The sequence below is a fragment of the Chelonoidis abingdonii genome, chromosome 10, assembly GCF_003597395.2.
Source record: "Chelonoidis abingdonii isolate Lonesome George chromosome 10, CheloAbing_2.0, whole genome shotgun sequence".
Classification (NCBI taxonomy): Eukaryota; Metazoa; Chordata; order Testudines; family Testudinidae; genus Chelonoidis; species Chelonoidis abingdonii.
This window is the reverse complement of record NC_133778.1, coordinates 76,490,907-76,508,718: the sequence shown is the minus strand read 5'-3', so window position 1 is coordinate 76,508,718 and position 17,812 is coordinate 76,490,907. Positions and strand designations below refer to the sequence as shown.

Below are 17,812 nucleotides of genomic sequence, written 5' to 3'. Positions count from 1 at the left end.
AATATCATTGATGTCTCTTTGGTATATCATTGGTTTCGTAGTTCATCTGTCCAGAAATACTTCTTCAAGGTGGCCCATGAAGAAGTTGGTGTATTGGGGAGCCATCCTAGTACCCAGAGCTATTTCCATGGTTTGGACGAGGTGTTTGTTGTTGAATGTAAAAATGGTTATGGATGAGGATAAAATGGATGAGTTTGGCAATGTGTTTGAGGTAGATATATGAGGTTTGTCCAATGTCTTGTAAATATTTGAGGCAGACAGCTATGCTGTCATTGTGAGGGATGTTAGTATATAGGGAGATGACATCAATAGTGGCAAGAATGGTATTCTGAGAGAGGTTGTTAATACTGCAGAGTTTGTGGAGGAAGTCAATTGTGTCCTAGAGGAAGCTGGGCCTTTGTATGATGAATGGTTTGAGGATGTTTCTATGAGTCCTGATGTTCTTTCAGTAAGAGTGCCATGGCCAGATATGATGGGTCCGCTTGGATTCCCTTGTTTGTGAATCTTGGGAAGCATGTAGAAGGTCCCTGGAGTTGGTTCGTGGGGGATGAAATCGTAGAGTTTTTCTTGGACACAGACGCTGGCTTCCTCAGGCCCCGGTGTGTGCTCAACCCCCTTCCCTCGCCTCTGCCCCAGATCCCACCCTCACTAGACCCCTCTCCTCACGTCTACATCCTGCCCCGCCTCTTCCTGCCCAGTTCCGCCCCTTTCCCTGAGTGCGCCCATCCCCACTCCTCCCTGCTACCTCCAGCACTCCTGCATGCTATGGAACAGCTGATTGCAGTGGGTGGGAAGCACTGGGAAGGAGGGGGAGGAGTTGATTGGTGGGGCTGCCATTGGACAGAAGTTGCTGGGGGGCCAAAGGGTCAGCTGGCTGCCAGTGGTACTAAGGACCCAATATTTTTTTTCTGTGAGTGCTCCAGGGCTGGAGTCCTCACGGAGTCGGCGCCTATGCTCTTGGAGTTGTTTAGGGAAGGATTTGATGATATCCTTAAATTCCTGGATAAATTGTGGTGTAGTGTGGTGTGGTTGTCTTTGAGTTCTGCATGAACTAGTCTTATAAATAATACAAAATATTACATCATGTAACACCCATCTTAAGAAAATCCCATTTCTCTCTCATATGCATAATAAAGCACTGTGTGTCTGCCTGATGCTTAAAGTGTTTGCACTCTTTGCTGAGAACTAGCTGACTCATTGAGATTTGTAACCACTTCCAGCATTGCTGACCTATGCAGCCACTGTCTCAAACAGCTGACTACTTGGTAAAATAATCTGGGTTTATGCTAACTAGATAATAATATCTGAATAGTAGCATCAGGTGAGCGCCAGCTGTCTTAAAGCAATTTAACCTTTTGAGCTACAGACTCCCTCTAATTGATCAGTGAGTTAAATTCTCTAAGTTCCTTTGAATTTTCATCCTTTCCTCTACCCTGCACTTTCTTATCTTGGATATGAAGTCAGTAATATTATTAATGATTTACATTGTGAAATATTTTAGACCTAGAATTTAACCCACCTAAAAATGTGCATTTAAGATATTTAAATCTATTTTTGTCAACATTAATTGTTTCACTGCTGATCATTTTAGCAGAAACATCCAGATAAGAGGGTCTATTGGCTGAGAGTGACAGTTAAAAAAATGAACAGCCATCCTTAGGTCACAGAATAACATCCTGACTGAGATGAATGGGACAATTCATGCTGCTCACAGCTATTATTTCAGGCCGTCTGGAAACTCAGTAAAACAACACTTTATTGGTTATACTTGGTTCAGATCTTCCACGTTTTCTTCACAATGATAAGGATGAGAAACATTTTTTAAAATAAAAGCTTACATCTGGAGCAATCTATTCAATATTGAGTATGAATTTTGTTATAACAATTTTTGATGTTTCTTGAAAACTCTAGTTATGAGTCTACAGAAAAGTGATGTGTTATATGTGTTTGGTTTTGTTTTAGTTTTGTTTAAAGAAAGTAAGGAAAATATAAACATGAGTCAAATAAGGAACCCATCTATTAAAAAGGAGATAAAAGAGATGTTAAAGTTATTTCTTTTATCATAGAAAGGACACATAAGGAGGTCATTTAATCTATTCTCTGTTTTATAAGGGACTGTATTATCCCTAAACCATCTCCAGTAAGTGCTAGTCAAACTAATTAACCATGTTTTTGCAGATTTGGTTATGTTCCTTTACCTTTTAATTCTGTACCATAAACAAAGAAAAAAAAAATGAAGGAACTGTAAATTCTGTGACTTTTTTTCTGTGCAGGTGTGGCAACTATTCTATATGAATCCCGATTGGGCTGCCTGGAAAACAACATCCCAGAGAAGACTGTGGAATACATTGAGGCTCTGGAGTTGATGTTTAGCATGTTTAAGACAACTATGTATGCAGGGGCAATTCCCAAATGGCTTCGTCCATTTATTCCAAAACCCTGGAGAGAGTTCTGCAGATCCTGGGATGGACTCTTCAAATTTAGTAAGGATTATTAATAGAAAAGTTCAACTTTGTCTCTGTAGCTGCTGTCACTGTATTTGAATAGAGCTTGTTGCATTTGTACCCTAAAATTATAGTAAGAAACTGGGGAAGAAGAAGAAAAGTAGGAATAAACTACAGTGAGAAGTATTAAAGGATTATTTAGGGTGGTACAGTAAGAGAAACTAGATGAACATTTGGGATACGTATCAGAAAGAACTTCTTTACAATGAGATCTACTAGGCTGTGGTGCAGTAATCTTTTAAGAGGAGTGGTGGAAGCTGCACTGATTGAGACAATTGAAAGTAGACTGAACAGAAAACTAGGAAAAGTATTCTAGGAAACAGTCCTTTATTGGCCAAGTGATCGGACTGTGCAGCCCAATAGATCTTTTCCATCTCTGTCTTCTGTGTTTCTGTGAAATTGTGCTTATTATCCAGAGGTTAAAGATATTCTAACATTTGCTTTTTTGCTAAAGCTTATTTGTTTTATTACCCCATTTACCCATCCATCTTGTTTGTCTTGTTCACCTGTTGCATTTCACAAGCCAAAGCCGAGCATGGGGGCCTAGATTTTTCAGGAATTCTAGAGATATGTTATCATAGCCTGCAGCTGTTCCACAGTTGATGCTACCCAATGTCTGTTCCACCTTTGTTACAGTGAATGGTTCTGGGCAGCTTCTGATCTGGTGTACATGTTTAAACACACACCATTTGTTCCTCACTTGTCTTTGCACCTGTTTCTCCAAAGGTGCTCTAGCCACTTTAAGTAGGTGTCCAGCTACTTGGTTGGTATCACTGAGGGTCGGCAGAGTGCAGGTGGTTGCTGTGCTGCTCCAAGGCATCAGAGCAGACTCCAATACTTGTGGCTGGAGTGAGTAAAGCTCATCCTCTCAGTCATTTCCTCCCATCTGGCTCAGCGAGCAGTATCCAATGATTCGATCAGAGAGTCAGAGACATCTGGGTCACCAGATGCCTCATACTGCTTGAGCAAGGCAACGCTTTTCTCGTAGAGAGAGGGGATGTAGACTGGGTAGCAACTGCATGGGGTGGCTGTGCAGGCTGCTCTGTAGATAGCACCACAGAAGCAATGGCAAGTCTCATTTACTGAGATATGCCGGGCTGGTATTGTCACCGCGCTCTTCTTATGGCCTTCGTATGTTCTTGCGTAAAAGTTTGAAAAAATTCCATTTGGAAACAATTTTGCCAATATGGTCTAGTTAGTCCCTTATTTTACATTACTGGTTTATTATTTATTTTCATCTGTTCTGTTCCTTCTTCCTCACTTGAAGTTAGAATCAGCTGTTAAGCACTTTTTCAAAACCTATTCAATTGAATGGAAATTTTTTTCCCCATTGACTTCAGTGAGTTTTGGAACAGGAGCTCTGTGACAAAACCATCATCTCTTCAACTCATTGTGAACAAAATGAGGAATCAGCTCATGAGATCATAAGAAATACTGAGTGCATTTCATGCAAACATACCTACTACTTAAAAAATGAGGGAAGAAAAGTAAGGGAAAGTATGGCATATGGTTTGAAACATTCTATTTACAAGCATTTCAGTGGCCTGTAATCACTCTGAGCAAGTGGGGTTCTGTTTTCATATTTCTCATTTAAAATTTAGGGGTATCAAAAACCCTCTAATCCTTCCACCCTGCAGAAGTAGTGCTAGAAACTGCATGTTTCTGCATATTATTTCATTCATATTGTAGCAGAATCTTCTTTTTCTACATTCCCCCAAATGTATACTTTTTGAGAGAAGATTTGAGATTCTTTCAGATTATTAATTATATATGTAACCCTTCTGCCCCTCTGAGTTGGCAGCAACAACGGCCAGGTTCAGTATCCAGGGGTTCCGTTTCAGTAACACAATGCATAACCGGCTCGAGCCCCCACGCAGTGACCTGGGACACTTACATACCACACCTCCCTGGGCTCCTCTAGGAGGCAATACTTCCCCTCTTGCAAGCACGGAGTCTGAGTGTAGCAAAATCTTTTTAATAAAGGAAGGAATCAATGCGGTATCCCATTGGAGAAACACCACAAACAGGATTATAACACAAACCATGAACAAAAACCCACCTCCAAGTACGTTTGGCAATGTCTTAAGTCCAATCACCTCAAGGTCCAACAACCCAAAAGTCTCTGGTCAGTGCCACCCTAGAATTCAAGAGTTTATCTGTAGAGTTTACCCCCCCACTCCCAAGCCTGGGTGGAAATGGGGGGGGAAGTCCACACAGCGTGTTAAGGGGCACTTTACGTGGGCCAGGGCCAACTGCTCTGCCTCTCCGTGAAGTTCTGCTGCAGCCTTCACCAGGACCAGCTCCACCACACCAGCTGTGCTGCTCCTCCAGCTGCCCCTGCAAACCGCTTCACTCCGCTCACCGTTCCATGGGCTGCTCCAACACACTGCAACTGCTCCGCTCTGCCAGCCGCTTAACGATAGGTCTTCAGGCTTCCCCACAGCACTCAGTGATCTCAGTTCAGCTCTTTGTAGGGGAGCCCTGGTGCTGGTGCACCATTGGTCCAACATGAATTCAGCTCAGCAGTCTCTAGATGGACTCCTAATGGAACCAAAATTAGCTCTACTCTTTAACAGTGGGGAGAGAGAGAAGGACATGCAATTGGTGTTCCAGGCCCTCAAAAGAGGCCCATACTATCAGGTACACATACCAGCCCCCAATCTCTCTCAACTCACTGGGTTTTGGAACCCATGTCCCTTGTCTAGCAAGTGTCATTTAATTTATATTGAGACATTTCTGTTACAAAGCAGTCTCCTAGTTCCTCATTCACATAATCAGCTGGCAACACTTTATGTATCCTGCCCCAATAATGAAGAAATTGGGGATCCCAGAGCTATCAAAATAACCATCCCAGGCTCCTTGCTGGGTGTGCCTATGCAAACATTTGAGACTTCACATTCCTGACATTCTTTCCGCACTTCCCATAATTCACCACCAGATGTCAGGGTACAGCTCATCCTGACTCTGCTTGCATCTAAATCTGTCATATGGCTGCAGCTGTATTGACCTATAGTAATTACTCCTGAGCTAATTATGCGCCAATAAATTAAAAATTATTCACTCTCCAAAAATTATTTTAATATGATTTTAAAATTCTGAATGTAGGGGGCTCAGTGGAGGTGGCGGGGGGGTCCGGGTATAAGGAGATGGTGCTTGGTGGGAGAGGTCTGAGTGTGGGGGATTCAGTGGGAGAGTCCAGTTGCTGGGAGAGTGGGGTTTGATGGGGGTGGGGATCCAGGTGCAGCTGGTTGCAGCTCAGTGGGGTGGGAGTCTGAGTGTTTGGGGCTCAGCAGAGTGGTCTAGGTGTAGGGGTTAGGACTTTCAGGGTGAGGGTTCCATGTGCCTGCTTAACAGGGAAGCCCCAGATGCAGCCAAGGGGACGCCTCATGCTTCCCCCTGTGATTTCCCCATCCCCTTTCTTTCCTATCTCATCCCCCTCCCTGATTGCCCCATGCCCTATCCCACTCTACTCACTCCCACATTCCCTTCTGCCTCCCAGCCCCCCTTCATCCAGTCACACCATGATCACTCATTGTTGCACAGAAAACAGGAAGGCTCCCAGCACACAAAAGGGGAGCATGACTGTCATTAGGATCCAACAAGCGGCATTCAGCTGCAGAGTCCGCGGAACCCATACGCAGCCTCCTTCAGCTGGGCAGCTCTGCAGTTGCAGAAATGAGGGACGAGGGGCAGGGGGCAGTGGCAGGTAACCCTGTGTGCTTCCCCCATGCCTCACCTCTGTTTGGGTGGGGGGAGCCCTCCCCCCAACTGCACCCATGGTCATCCCCCCACCCATGCAAAGCATGGGCATTCTGTGAGGGGGGTGGTTCCTGCAGAATTTCCCCAGGACTAAAATTAAAGATTCACAAGATCTATCAGGAAATCAAGTCCATACCCCTTAGCATATAAAATTATTCCCTATAATACATTTTTGATTGCTTTAAATAATTCATTTGATGGGGTTTCTACCATTTCCCCTTGTGGAACACCCTCCTCCAAAAACAGACAACCCCTTCTCCTGCAGACCTTTGATTAATATTAACAGCAACTGAACAACAACAGAATCCAATCTCTTTGTTTTGAGCTTTGTTTTTCACACTCTATTTTGCAGTAGCGCCTGCTGTGAAAAGGAAATTAAAATATAAGTGGAGATTATGTGCTTTCCCAAGATCACCTGTTTTTGTGTGTGTGTGTGTGTGTATGTGTGTATGTATGTGCAGTCTTCATACAAGAATATGCCAGTTATGATTCTTTTTTCTATGAAGTCAGCATCTGACCAATCTGTGGGGTGGTTTAAGCATTGTGGTATGACCTCATCTTTAGCATCACCCATCTCTACACCTGAGGTGCCATGTTTGTAATCATCGAAGTATAAATCGGAAAGAAGGGAGGGAAGAAAAGAAGGGCTGAACAATGATTAGGGGATTTTTTAAAAATTTTCTGTAATTTAAAAGGTCAAATCCACGTTGACAACAAGATAAAGGATATTCAGTCCCAGTTGGACCAAGGAGAAGAAGTAAAAGGTGGGCTACTCACTTATCTCCTACTGAGTAAAGAGCTTACGGTGGAAGAGATCTATGCCAATATGACTGAAATGCTTCTGGCAGGAGTGGATACAGTAAGCTTATTATTATATCATTTTCTATTTGGACAATTTTATTGCTGTATAAATCCACTCCATTTGCAACCTAGTGCTAGTGCTATGTAAGGGTTTTTGTGCATCATAAATGTGATGGTTTTTGTCCATCATGTATGAATCATGGAATCGTAGTAGTAATGGAAAATACATACTAGTTCATATAGTCCGGCCACTGAAGCCAAAATGTACTATCTACAGTGTAATTTGATTTTGAACTTTGTAAGTGATGGGGCTTCCACCATTTCCTATAGGACACTACTTCAGAGTCTAATAGAAATATATGTATTTGTTAGTTTTTCTTCAATTCCCTTTTCTAGTTTGGGGATGGAATAAATATTTAATGGCCTGTCAGAAAAACTGAAATAGGCAACTCTATTGAGGGTCTCTATTTTAAAAAAATAGGTATATTTAGAATTTGTTAATGGAGTTTCGTATATGTACAATTCATCATTGAGAGACATTATAGATAAGATATGCGGCCTCTCTTAAAGTCCCTTTGCGCCACTAGCCTGATATCAAGGGGACCTTAGACCAACCGTGAGGGGATGATGTGAAGTCACTAGCATGGAGGAAGCCTGACCTCTGTGCCATCTTTCTGCCAACCCTCCTGGTACAGGGGGCATGATGGGGTATGTGAGGGGGGCATTCCAAGGCAGGGGCAGGGCATGATGGAGCCAGGGGAGGAGGGCTAGAGTATGATACACATAATGCCTAAGGAACCATTCTTGACAGTCCAAATTAGAACATCCCTATGGATTAGAGATTGGGGTGGCATAAAGGTTGTTTTAGAGCCACCTATGCCTTCTCTGCCCCACAGCATGGGCTCAACACAGCTGAGAATTGCATTCTAGGATTGGGTTCATCCACAGAGATATAAATGAGACATGTGCTGGAGACTGTAATTAAGCAAGTTTTCTGGATCAAGCCTTTGATGAAGATATACAACCTTATACACGCTTGTTTGCCAGTAAGCTTGAAATAAAAATCCAGCTCACTTATTGCTAATTGGATTCAGCTTTCTCTGGGTGTAAGAGTGGTCTGGAGGGATTCAGGATGGCTGGGAAAAAAAGAAACTTTATTAGCCTCAGAACAAAAAGCATGTGTAAGGGCTTATTTCTGTATTGAGAATTACTTCATTGATTAAGTTTTCCAGAGGCTTATGAGCTTGGTGAGCTTTTTATTGTCGTTTATTTAAATAAAACACAATTTATTCATCCCATTAGTTTTCCAGACCTTCAAAGTCCTAATTTTCCACTTTTAGGCTGAGAGAGTTTTCATTAAACCAAAAGAGCAGCGTACTAGTTCATGACAACAGACTTTGTGTTTGCATTTATACAGCTTTCTCAACTGACAGTGATTACTTTATGAGAAATCTGTGCTTCTGGCTCCCCCACTTTGGGTACATGATAGAAATGGAGGGAGCCCTGTTTCCCCACTGCTGGCATTTCAGGTTTTGTTACATAATGGAAACTGAAAGAGCTCACAAGGATTGTTAAAGATTTTGAATACATTTGTAAAGCTGTTATTTGGTTTCCAAGCATTTTGGCTGTTGTAGCACAGAGCCAGTTTTGAAGAGGATTTGAAGGAGCTGGGAACCTGAGAGGATACACTGTTTATATCACAATAACTCCTGTATGTAGTTTGGCACAGCTGTTAGCCTCTTCAGAGAGGAGCAGCCCAGAACTGAGCTGTAGTGAAGGATGTTATAGGGACAGAAGGCTAAAAGGAGGATTCTTGGGTTATTTCTACCCTGAAATATAAGCCCAGGGTTTGAACTCTGGCTGAAGCCTTGTCTCCCTTCCATCTACACACAAATCGCATTAACCCAGGGCTATGACCCAGGGGCACCCCTGGGGCAGAGAGTCTGAACCTGAGTCAAGCTGGGTCTGATGGTTCAAGCCTTGTTGCTTTACAGTGTAGATGCAGCCCCCCTGAATTTATGCCCACGGAGTCCGCAAAAAGTATTACACAATCCGACCAGCCAACTCTCTTTGTCCACCTGACAGTCTTTTGGTGGCCAGTCAAGTGTTCCCACACTGCATTATGAAAAAAGGGCTACAGTGTACACATTTCGGGAGGGCTCAAGGAAGTCAGGGATATGGGTGGTTGGTTTTGGGCTTACATGATGCAGTATAGACACGAGCCCCAGGCTGGGATCCTGGTTTCAACAATTCCTAACTTGGGGTTACAAATGAGTGTCGATGCTCAAGCCCTTGAGTTAGCAGACAATGGGTTTGTTTACCAAGTTCTACTAACTGTGGGCTTATATTGCAGAGTAAACACATTTGGGGACAGGATTTTTAGCATTGTGTCCTATTTTTGCAAATAAACACAAACTGAAAAGGTCACTGTCATGTCAAATTTGCTCTCTGATTCCAATTTTGTAGAGTTATACCAACAGAAATATTTCCATAAATTTGTTTTTACCTGTATATTGTTGGCAACCCAAAAATTCCAACATTATGCTAGTGCATGAGAACCTGAAAGTAAAACTGATTGGTAACTAACTATACAAAAAATGAAACTGAATAATCTATTTTCATTATATAAGCAGAGAAAAATGCAAACTCAAACCACATGAATGGTGAAAAATAAATCAGAGATTAAATCTTCTTTCACTTTTATTAATCTAAGGTGTTATTTATAAAAAAGGAAACTGCCACGCTTGCCAAGGGACACTGACTCAATCAGTCTTGGAGGTATTCTGTCTGTGGATAGGAGTTCTGAGGGAAGGAGGTTCAAAAGAGGCTTCTGTATCTTCTTTTTGGATGTGGTACCATGTGGTCTCCCACACACACATGCACCTGCACCAACTTCAGTCATTTAGCTGGTGTGGAGAAGGATGGGGCCATGGCTCCTGTTCTTGTGTCCTATCCCTGCCTTTGTGTAGTTATGCAGGGCAAGCCACATTTGGGATTTATGATTTTTAATCTGCCAGTGTCTCTTTAAATGCCTAATTCTGTACAGTCTTTCATGATCATTAGTATCATAAATGTGTGATTTGTTTTCTTTGAATATTCCATTTTAATGGAAACAGCTTATTCATGAAGAGAGTAAAAAGGTAAATTATGCTGGGTTGTTTTAAACTCTGATTTATACACACATTCCCCTTAAGAGTTGACAGGAAAACTTCTGTCATAATAGGAGGTAAAATTATGTTATATTAGTGCTACAGTAGTTTCCAATTGCTGGAAAATGCATATTGTGTTGCAGCATCACTTACTAAATGATGAGATATAATCCTAGAAATGGTAATATCAATGTTATCGTTAATAGGATTCTGTGAGGAGAATGCTATGTGCTTGCAGCGGATGGAAATGGTCTGTGTAGCATTCTATCATTCTGTCTCCTGCAGAATATTTTTGTTGGGAGGAAAAGCACAGCAATAACTGAGAACTAGCTATTAATTTAATCCATTCATGTTTATAGCTTTTGTATTACATATATCATTTTGTAGTTTACTTTTCCTGTCGCTTTTTGATCTTTCACTGGTAGAAATATGGAGGAGGGGTAGTTCTGGTGTTTTTCCAGGTGGAAAAGGGCTGAGGTAGAGAATGATGTAGACTGATTCGATGCCCTGAAACCCAGATGTTACTGATAGTCCTTTTGGTTTATAACTGTGTGTGTACATAGTGAATCCTTAGTTGAAAACTGCTTGTTTTTCCTGGCATTGAATTAAATATTTGTAGCTACTTTCATTTTTTTTTTTCTTTTTCGTGGTGATGTTGGCGGTTTCTTTCTTAGACTTCTTTCACTTTGTCCTGGGCAACATACTTGTTGGCAAAGCATCCTGAAGTTCAGCAATCTGTATATGAAGAGATAGTCAATAATCTGGGAAAAGATCAAGTTCCCACTTCAGATGATGTCCCCAAATTGCCAATGATTAGAGGCCTGCTCAAAGAAACCCTGAGGTAAGTGAAACTTTTAATTATCAACTTGCAGTTGTCTGCCAGTTTCTTTCTGGCTATAGTGACTTTTGTGTCCAAGCTAAAATATGTATTCAGTTGCTGCTATTGGTGGTCGTGGCTGCTATTATTTTTATTCATTGTATCACCAGTATACCTAGTGCATTCTGAGCAATTTAATATCATACATAGCACCTATATAATGCTTTATGTTTTCTAAGTGCTGTATAAATATTAACTAATTAACGCTCACAATGTTCCTGTAAGATAGATAATTAAGAGCTTGACTGTGCCGTTAGAGCACTGGTCACTGTGAGGGACTGTGAAACCACACTACCTCAGCAGGAGTTCTGGAGAAGTTGTGCCTCAGAGAGTATAGGGAGAGTGTGCCCACTGCAACAATTCTTGAGGCCATGGACACATAACCTACTTCTCCCTTTTAGGGGTGGCTAGCTCTGCTAGCCAGGAGCAGTCCCTGTGCTCATGGAAGTAAAATGACAGAAGTATCATTATCCCTATTTCACAGATGGAGAAACTGAGGCAGCGAGATTGATTTATCATGTTAAGGCTACCCATTATTTCACTTTTGTTTGCAATGTTGTTGTAACTGTGTTGGTCCCAGAATATTATCGAGACAAGATGGATGAGGTGATATCTTTTATTGGACCAGCTTCTGTTGGTGAAAAGGACAAGCTTTAGAGCTTATGCAGAACTCTTCTTCATGTCCGGCAAAGATACTTTAGTCCAATAAAAGATATTACCTCTCCCATCTTGTCTCTCATTATTTATCTGGCAGAGCCAAAATTAGAACTACAGAGATACTAGCAACTAGTCTTATAGAAACTAATAGACCATGGCGCCCCACAAAATCCATACTTGCTACAATTCTTTTCAATCTGAGTGTATGTTAAGTGGTAGCTAAACTGGATCCTTTGTAAACCTTTGTAAATTTTATAAATTATAGATGCTGAATCCTTCCTTAACATTTGTCTGTAGGTTATTCCCAGTATTGCCAGGAAATGGTAGAGTAACACAAGAAGACTTGGTTGTTGGAGGATACTTGATACCTAAAGGGGTGAGTTGTGTGATGGTCTTATGGAGGGAGAAGAAGAGATTTTCTTCATAGAATCATAGAAATGTTGGGCTGGAGAGAACTTCAAGGGGTCATCTTCTATCCCTGACCCTATCTCCTATAGGGATATCCCTACCATGTTGAGGCAGGATAAATATACCCAGACCAATCCTGACAGATGTGTGTCTTTATGTGTAGAAAGTCGTCCATTAAGACAGAAGTACACTTGTGTGACTTTGCAGGAGATCACCAAAGATGGGAGCGCAGGAAAGAGGAATTTATAATAGTGCTCATTTGAAAAAAAATAATTTAATCATTGACTATGTTTTTTACCTGAATCCTGATGTAAATGTGAGTGTTTTCCTTGTTAGAAGGACTGGTTCTTACCCTTTCAGTTTTGGCTTTACTCTTCAGTACCCTAGAAACAAAGAGGGCTCTGATAAATTTGTATTAAGATTCTATGATTAGGTTTCAAAACTAGTGCACACATTTTATTATTTTTGTAAATTAGTGTAAATTTGGGGCATCAAACTCATTCTGTCAGGAGAGATGAATTTCTGTTTTAATTATGGTCCCAGCCAAGGTATAAAATTAGTACTACAAAATACCCTCGGTTCACAGTGGAACTCTCATTGATACCATTTGGAGATTTACACAAGATGATGAGTAGAATATGCCTTTATAAAGTAACTAAATTTAGAAGGCCTGATTCTCATTCATGTTAAGGCTCCCTGACACTGCTGTAGAAGAGTTAAGTGGCCTTTTAAATGGATGTAAATGTAATTTGCTCTCTCTTTAAAACCCTTTTACATTGTCAGAGCAAAGTAAAAGGGCTTTAGTGTAAAGAATCAGACCCTTGCGTTCTTAACATTCTTTATTATTTATTTTTGCATTCAGCATCTCTCTTGGTAACATGATCACTTTTAGTACTGCCACCATTTCTGATCTCTGTTTTCCTTTCTTCTGCATTCTCATTTCTGTTTCTCTCCTTTTCCACTGTCTTGGCCTGAATCCACAAAGGAACTTAGGTGTTACCTGGAAAATCATTGGAACAATGAGATCCACATCTGAGTTAGGCACCTAGGCTCCCTATACAATGAATGGGGAGAGATAGGTGTCTAAGAATACAATCCACAAAAGCCAGCACACTAGGCAAGGAAGTGCCTTAGCTAGCCAATGGGAAATTCTGACAAGAGTGGTATGTCCTAAATTCCGTCCATTTCATGGAGATAGGCACCTAAATCTGGGCTGCAGGGAGGCACCTATCTCTGCTAGTGATCCACAAACAGGAGCTGCTCTGCTGCAGTCAGGCCTCGTCATTTATTGTGAGAATGAATTAGGCATCTGTCTCACTCTACACAAACAACTGGAGGAAGAGGAGGAGAGAGTGGTGCCAACCTTATAACCCAGTGGTTGGAGCACTCACTTAGGATGTGGGAGACCTAGTTTGAATTCCCCCCTCTACCTGATAGGGAGAAAGCTGGTGAGAAGGGTTCTCCCCCACTCTCAGACAGTGTTCTAACCACTGAGTGATGGGTTATTTTGATGTGTGGCTCCCTCAATCCCTCTTGTTCAAGCTGTTGCGCTTTAAATCAATAGTTTGTCAGTGTGCCAAAGAGAGAGTGAGAATAATTTTATAGCCTGGTGTGCTGAGCACCCACCTGGCAGGTGGGAGACCCATGGTCCAGCCCCCTTTGTGGATGTGAGCCTTTGTGTCTGTCTCCTCCCGTCTCCATCTTGCATTTCTCTTCCTGACACAATTCTCAGTTCTGTACCTGTGCCTTCCCCATCGCATCTGCTCTAAAATAATCACCAGTTAAATAATTACTGCTGACCTTTACAATGTCATAAATAGACTTTAATGTTAACAACCCATGAGGTTAAAGAGGGAGCTGGGGAATCTACATCCCTCAAAGTTATTGTTTCACAATGTCTGCAGATTCAAGAATTGCACTGATTTACACCTGGTTCATGTTTGGAAATTTATTTTCACAATCATTAGGTTAAAAATTTAATTTTTTAAAAAATGAAAGCTTAGATTTTGCAGAATTTGAGCATGGCATGTGAGTCATAAAAATACTTTGCACCGGGAGTAGGTTTAGCTCATGAATCATGTAGTTGAAACCACTGGTTTAATTCTGATATATGTTCGCAAAATAGATCAGAATTTTTCTGAAGGAGTGATGCAACTGCCTGTTGTGTAAACCCTTATGGCTAAATTCTGCTCTTAGATGTACACATGTGGCTTCTGTTCATTAATCTTTTTATATTATAAGTTGTGATGTATGTTCTTTGCCATGCTATCTCCTGTTGTCACCTCCTGAGGCCAAATTCCACTGTTACACTGGTGTGAATTAAGAGTTAATCTGTTAATCACCAGGAGTGCCCGTCGGAGCACACATGTGCAACTCCCCTCTTTTGCGCTGTGCACAGGATGTATATGTAGCACTGTGCAGTCTGACTGCCCCCACTTCCTTCACTACCATCTTTGGTCTGGGACAGAATCAACTAGCAGAGCCCGCTTCTCCTGTTCCCTCATAGAGAATGCCTTACCTGATAGTGTAGTTAGTATTTTCCTCCTCTTCTTTCTCCTTCTAGCTAAAGAAAATATATATATTTTTTGTTTTAACTTCATCTTTACAGTTCTTCTCATAGTTTAGGTTTCTGTTTTTCTCACTTCCCACCTTTCCCAACTGGGAAGCCTTTTCTCTTCACCCTTATGCCCGCCTCTCCCAAATAAATTTGTTAGTCTCTAAGGTGCCACAAGTACTCCTGTTCTTTTTGCAGATACAGACTAACACGGCTGCTACTCTGGAAAGTTTAAGAGTGCGTTTCATTTGGGGCCGCCTTCATGTGACGCCAGCCACCTGCAACGTATCTGCTGTCTGGAGATACTGCCTTACCTGAAACCCAGAGCCAGAAAGGACAGAGACATTAGATTGAAACTTCTCCTCATGGAGAGATTGCTACATCCAGCATTGGATCCGGGCCTGGACTTTTCCCCAGAGAGGCCCTCATGCTCTGCCAAGTCATCTTCCGACCCCCATTCTCCATGCCCTGTGAAGAGAGAGTCATCCTGTGATCATGCAGATGGCAACAAATGGGCTTCCTCCTCCTCACACTCTGAGGCTCAGCCTGACAGAACACTGTCTCTGGCTAGGTTGGTGGCCTCAACCTTATCCGATAAGAGATGTAGCTCCAGGGCTTGTCTGAGTACCTCTGGTACAGGCTCAAAGAAACGGTTTAAATACCCTATCTGGCCAGACCTTCAGACCTTAATGCCATTTCCCAGCTCTGGGGATTGAGGCAGCCCGCTTGCTGGAGCTACTGCACTGACACTGTTTCTGGCACTTGGCACCGAGTAAGTCCTCGGCACCATTAAAATCGTTGACACCGGTCAAGTAACCGACACCAACCAAATCATTGACACTGAAATCTTCGGCACCAGGCAAGTCTTCGGCACTGACCAAGTCATTGGCTAAGTCTCTGGAGCCATCTTCTGAAATTTCAGGGACATTCACCCTCTCTTCAGCACCGTGTAGTACAAAGGCACCAATGATGCTCCTTTCCCCTCCACAAGACTTCAGATACTCTAAAGACCTGCTGATATCTGACACTCCCGAGTCTCCACTTCTTTGATGGGATCTCCCCTCACTTCTGCCTTCCTCCTTGGATTCACAACATTCCTTCCTCTCTTTGCCGAAGACAGCACCTCCCTTTCCCAGGGAGGAGGAGGAGGAGGGCTCCATTGTTCCCTCGATGACTGGACAATTTGCACTGGCTTATCCTCACTCTGGCCCCCAATCCTGGCAGGGACCACTGTGGATGCAGCCACATGTGCCACTCCCATCAAACTGGCCATATTGGGACCCTTGGGCTACAGAGCACAATTCAGGAACCCTCCCAGAGAGCAAAGCCGGAGACCTACACCTCTCCCTTCTCCATCAGTCTCTTGCCCTCAGGAAGTCGAACTACCACCAGTACCAAATGAGGAGGAGGAACAGGAGGAAGAGTAGGAAGAAGAGGCTCTCCCAACTTTAAATTTTTCCTCCTTCTCACCTGACAAGGCGATTATGCCTCCACCCCCTACCTCTGCCGACGACTTCAGGCACTTTCAAGATCATTTCTATAGGATTGTGGATTCCCTCCAGATACCATTGGAGGAAGTCAAAGATCAGCGGTATAAACTACTGGACATTCTCCACACATCCTCTTTCTCAGAGATCACACTATAGATTAGTGAAGCTCTTCTTGAACCTGTGAAGGTTCTATGCCAAGGTCCTTGTAGTAGTCATGGCCTTCTGAAGGAAACAAGAAATCGTCATTTTTCCATACTTGGACGACTGTCTCCTCAAGGCCCTTTCTGAAATCAACACTCTAAGCTGTCCATATAACAATGGACCTGTTCACAAAGCTAGACCTCCTCGTGAACCTAGAAAAGTCCATTCTAATGCTAGTACAACAGCTGGAATTCATCAGTGCACAGTTGGATGCCATACATGCCAGAACATTCCTACCACCTCACAGATTCTTGACTATAACAGATCTGGTATCTGCCGCAGGGGTCTGCCCCCAGTTCTCTGCATGAATGTGCCTCCAATTTCTAGGCCACATGGCAGTGACCATGTTTGTGGTCAGGCACGCAAGACTGCACATGCGATGTCTTCAAGCATGGCTCTGTATCGTATACCTCCCCCACAAACACATCGTTCACAAACTTTTATCCGTGTCAAGGCGAGTCAAGGACTCACCGCTGTGATGGACACAGCCCAGCAATGTCTTTGTTGGAGTTCCTTTCCTACAACCATCACCAACTATGATACTAAATAGCAATGCCTCCCTAATCAATTGGAGAGTGCATCTACACGAATACACAGTGCAGGGCAGATGGTTGTCCCAAATCTACTTTAGACATCATTCTCCTAGAGCTACGAACAGTTTGCAATGCCTGCTGACATTTCCTACCTCTTCTCAAACATCATACCATAAGAGTGATGACGGACAATCTCACCTGCATGTATTACATCAACAGGCAGGGTGGAGCGAGGTCCCACTCTTTATGCTCAGAAGCAAATTGTGGAACTGGTGTATCCAGAATAACATCTCCATTTCAGCCGCATACCTCCCAGAACACAACCACAGACACATTGAGCAGGATGTTCTTGCACGATCATGAGTGGGAGGGTAGCTGGATATGTGAGCACTTCAACCCATATTCAGCCAATGTGGCCATCCCATGATAGATCTCTTGGGCACGCAGCACAATGCCCACTGCCCTCAATTCTGTTTCGAAGCAGGACTGGGACGCGGATTGCTGGGACACACATTCCTTGTGACCTGGGACGCACCACTCCTTTATGTCTTCCCTCCCTTTCTCCTATTCCAAGTACTTTGCAAAATACAGGAGTATCAAGCTCATGTCATACTAATAACTCCAACATGGCCACAACAGGTCTGGTATACTTACCTTCTATGCATGATGATATGCTGACTGATCTCTTTCTACCTAAAACTGTGGCTCCTCTCACAGGACACAGGATGCATTCTCCATCCCAATCCACAGATGCTCCACCTCAAAGTATCATAAGCATAAATTCCAAATTCTGAACCTTAGCGTCCAAAATGTGGGTGCCTAGCATGAAACCTCCAAGCTTAATTACCAGCTTGGATCTGATATCACTGCCACCAGCCA

At 42.7% G+C, this 17,812-nt stretch overlaps 1 protein-coding gene across 1 annotated transcript in view; it reads left to right on the top strand.

Annotated features, from left to right (window-relative positions):
• The window catches only part of CYP27C1 (cytochrome P450 family 27 subfamily C member 1), a 41,087-nt gene that overhangs the window by 16,381 nt on the left and 6,894 nt on the right, over positions 1–17,812 (top strand). The window contains exons 4-7 of the mRNA XM_032805117.2: positions 2,274–2,483; positions 6,959–7,122; positions 10,888–11,054; positions 12,045–12,123. Coding sequence (XP_032661008.1) covers positions 2,274–2,483; positions 6,959–7,122; positions 10,888–11,054; positions 12,045–12,123 — 620 coding nt within the window. The remainder of the gene's footprint in view (positions 1–2,273; positions 2,484–6,958; positions 7,123–10,887; positions 11,055–12,044; positions 12,124–17,812) is intronic.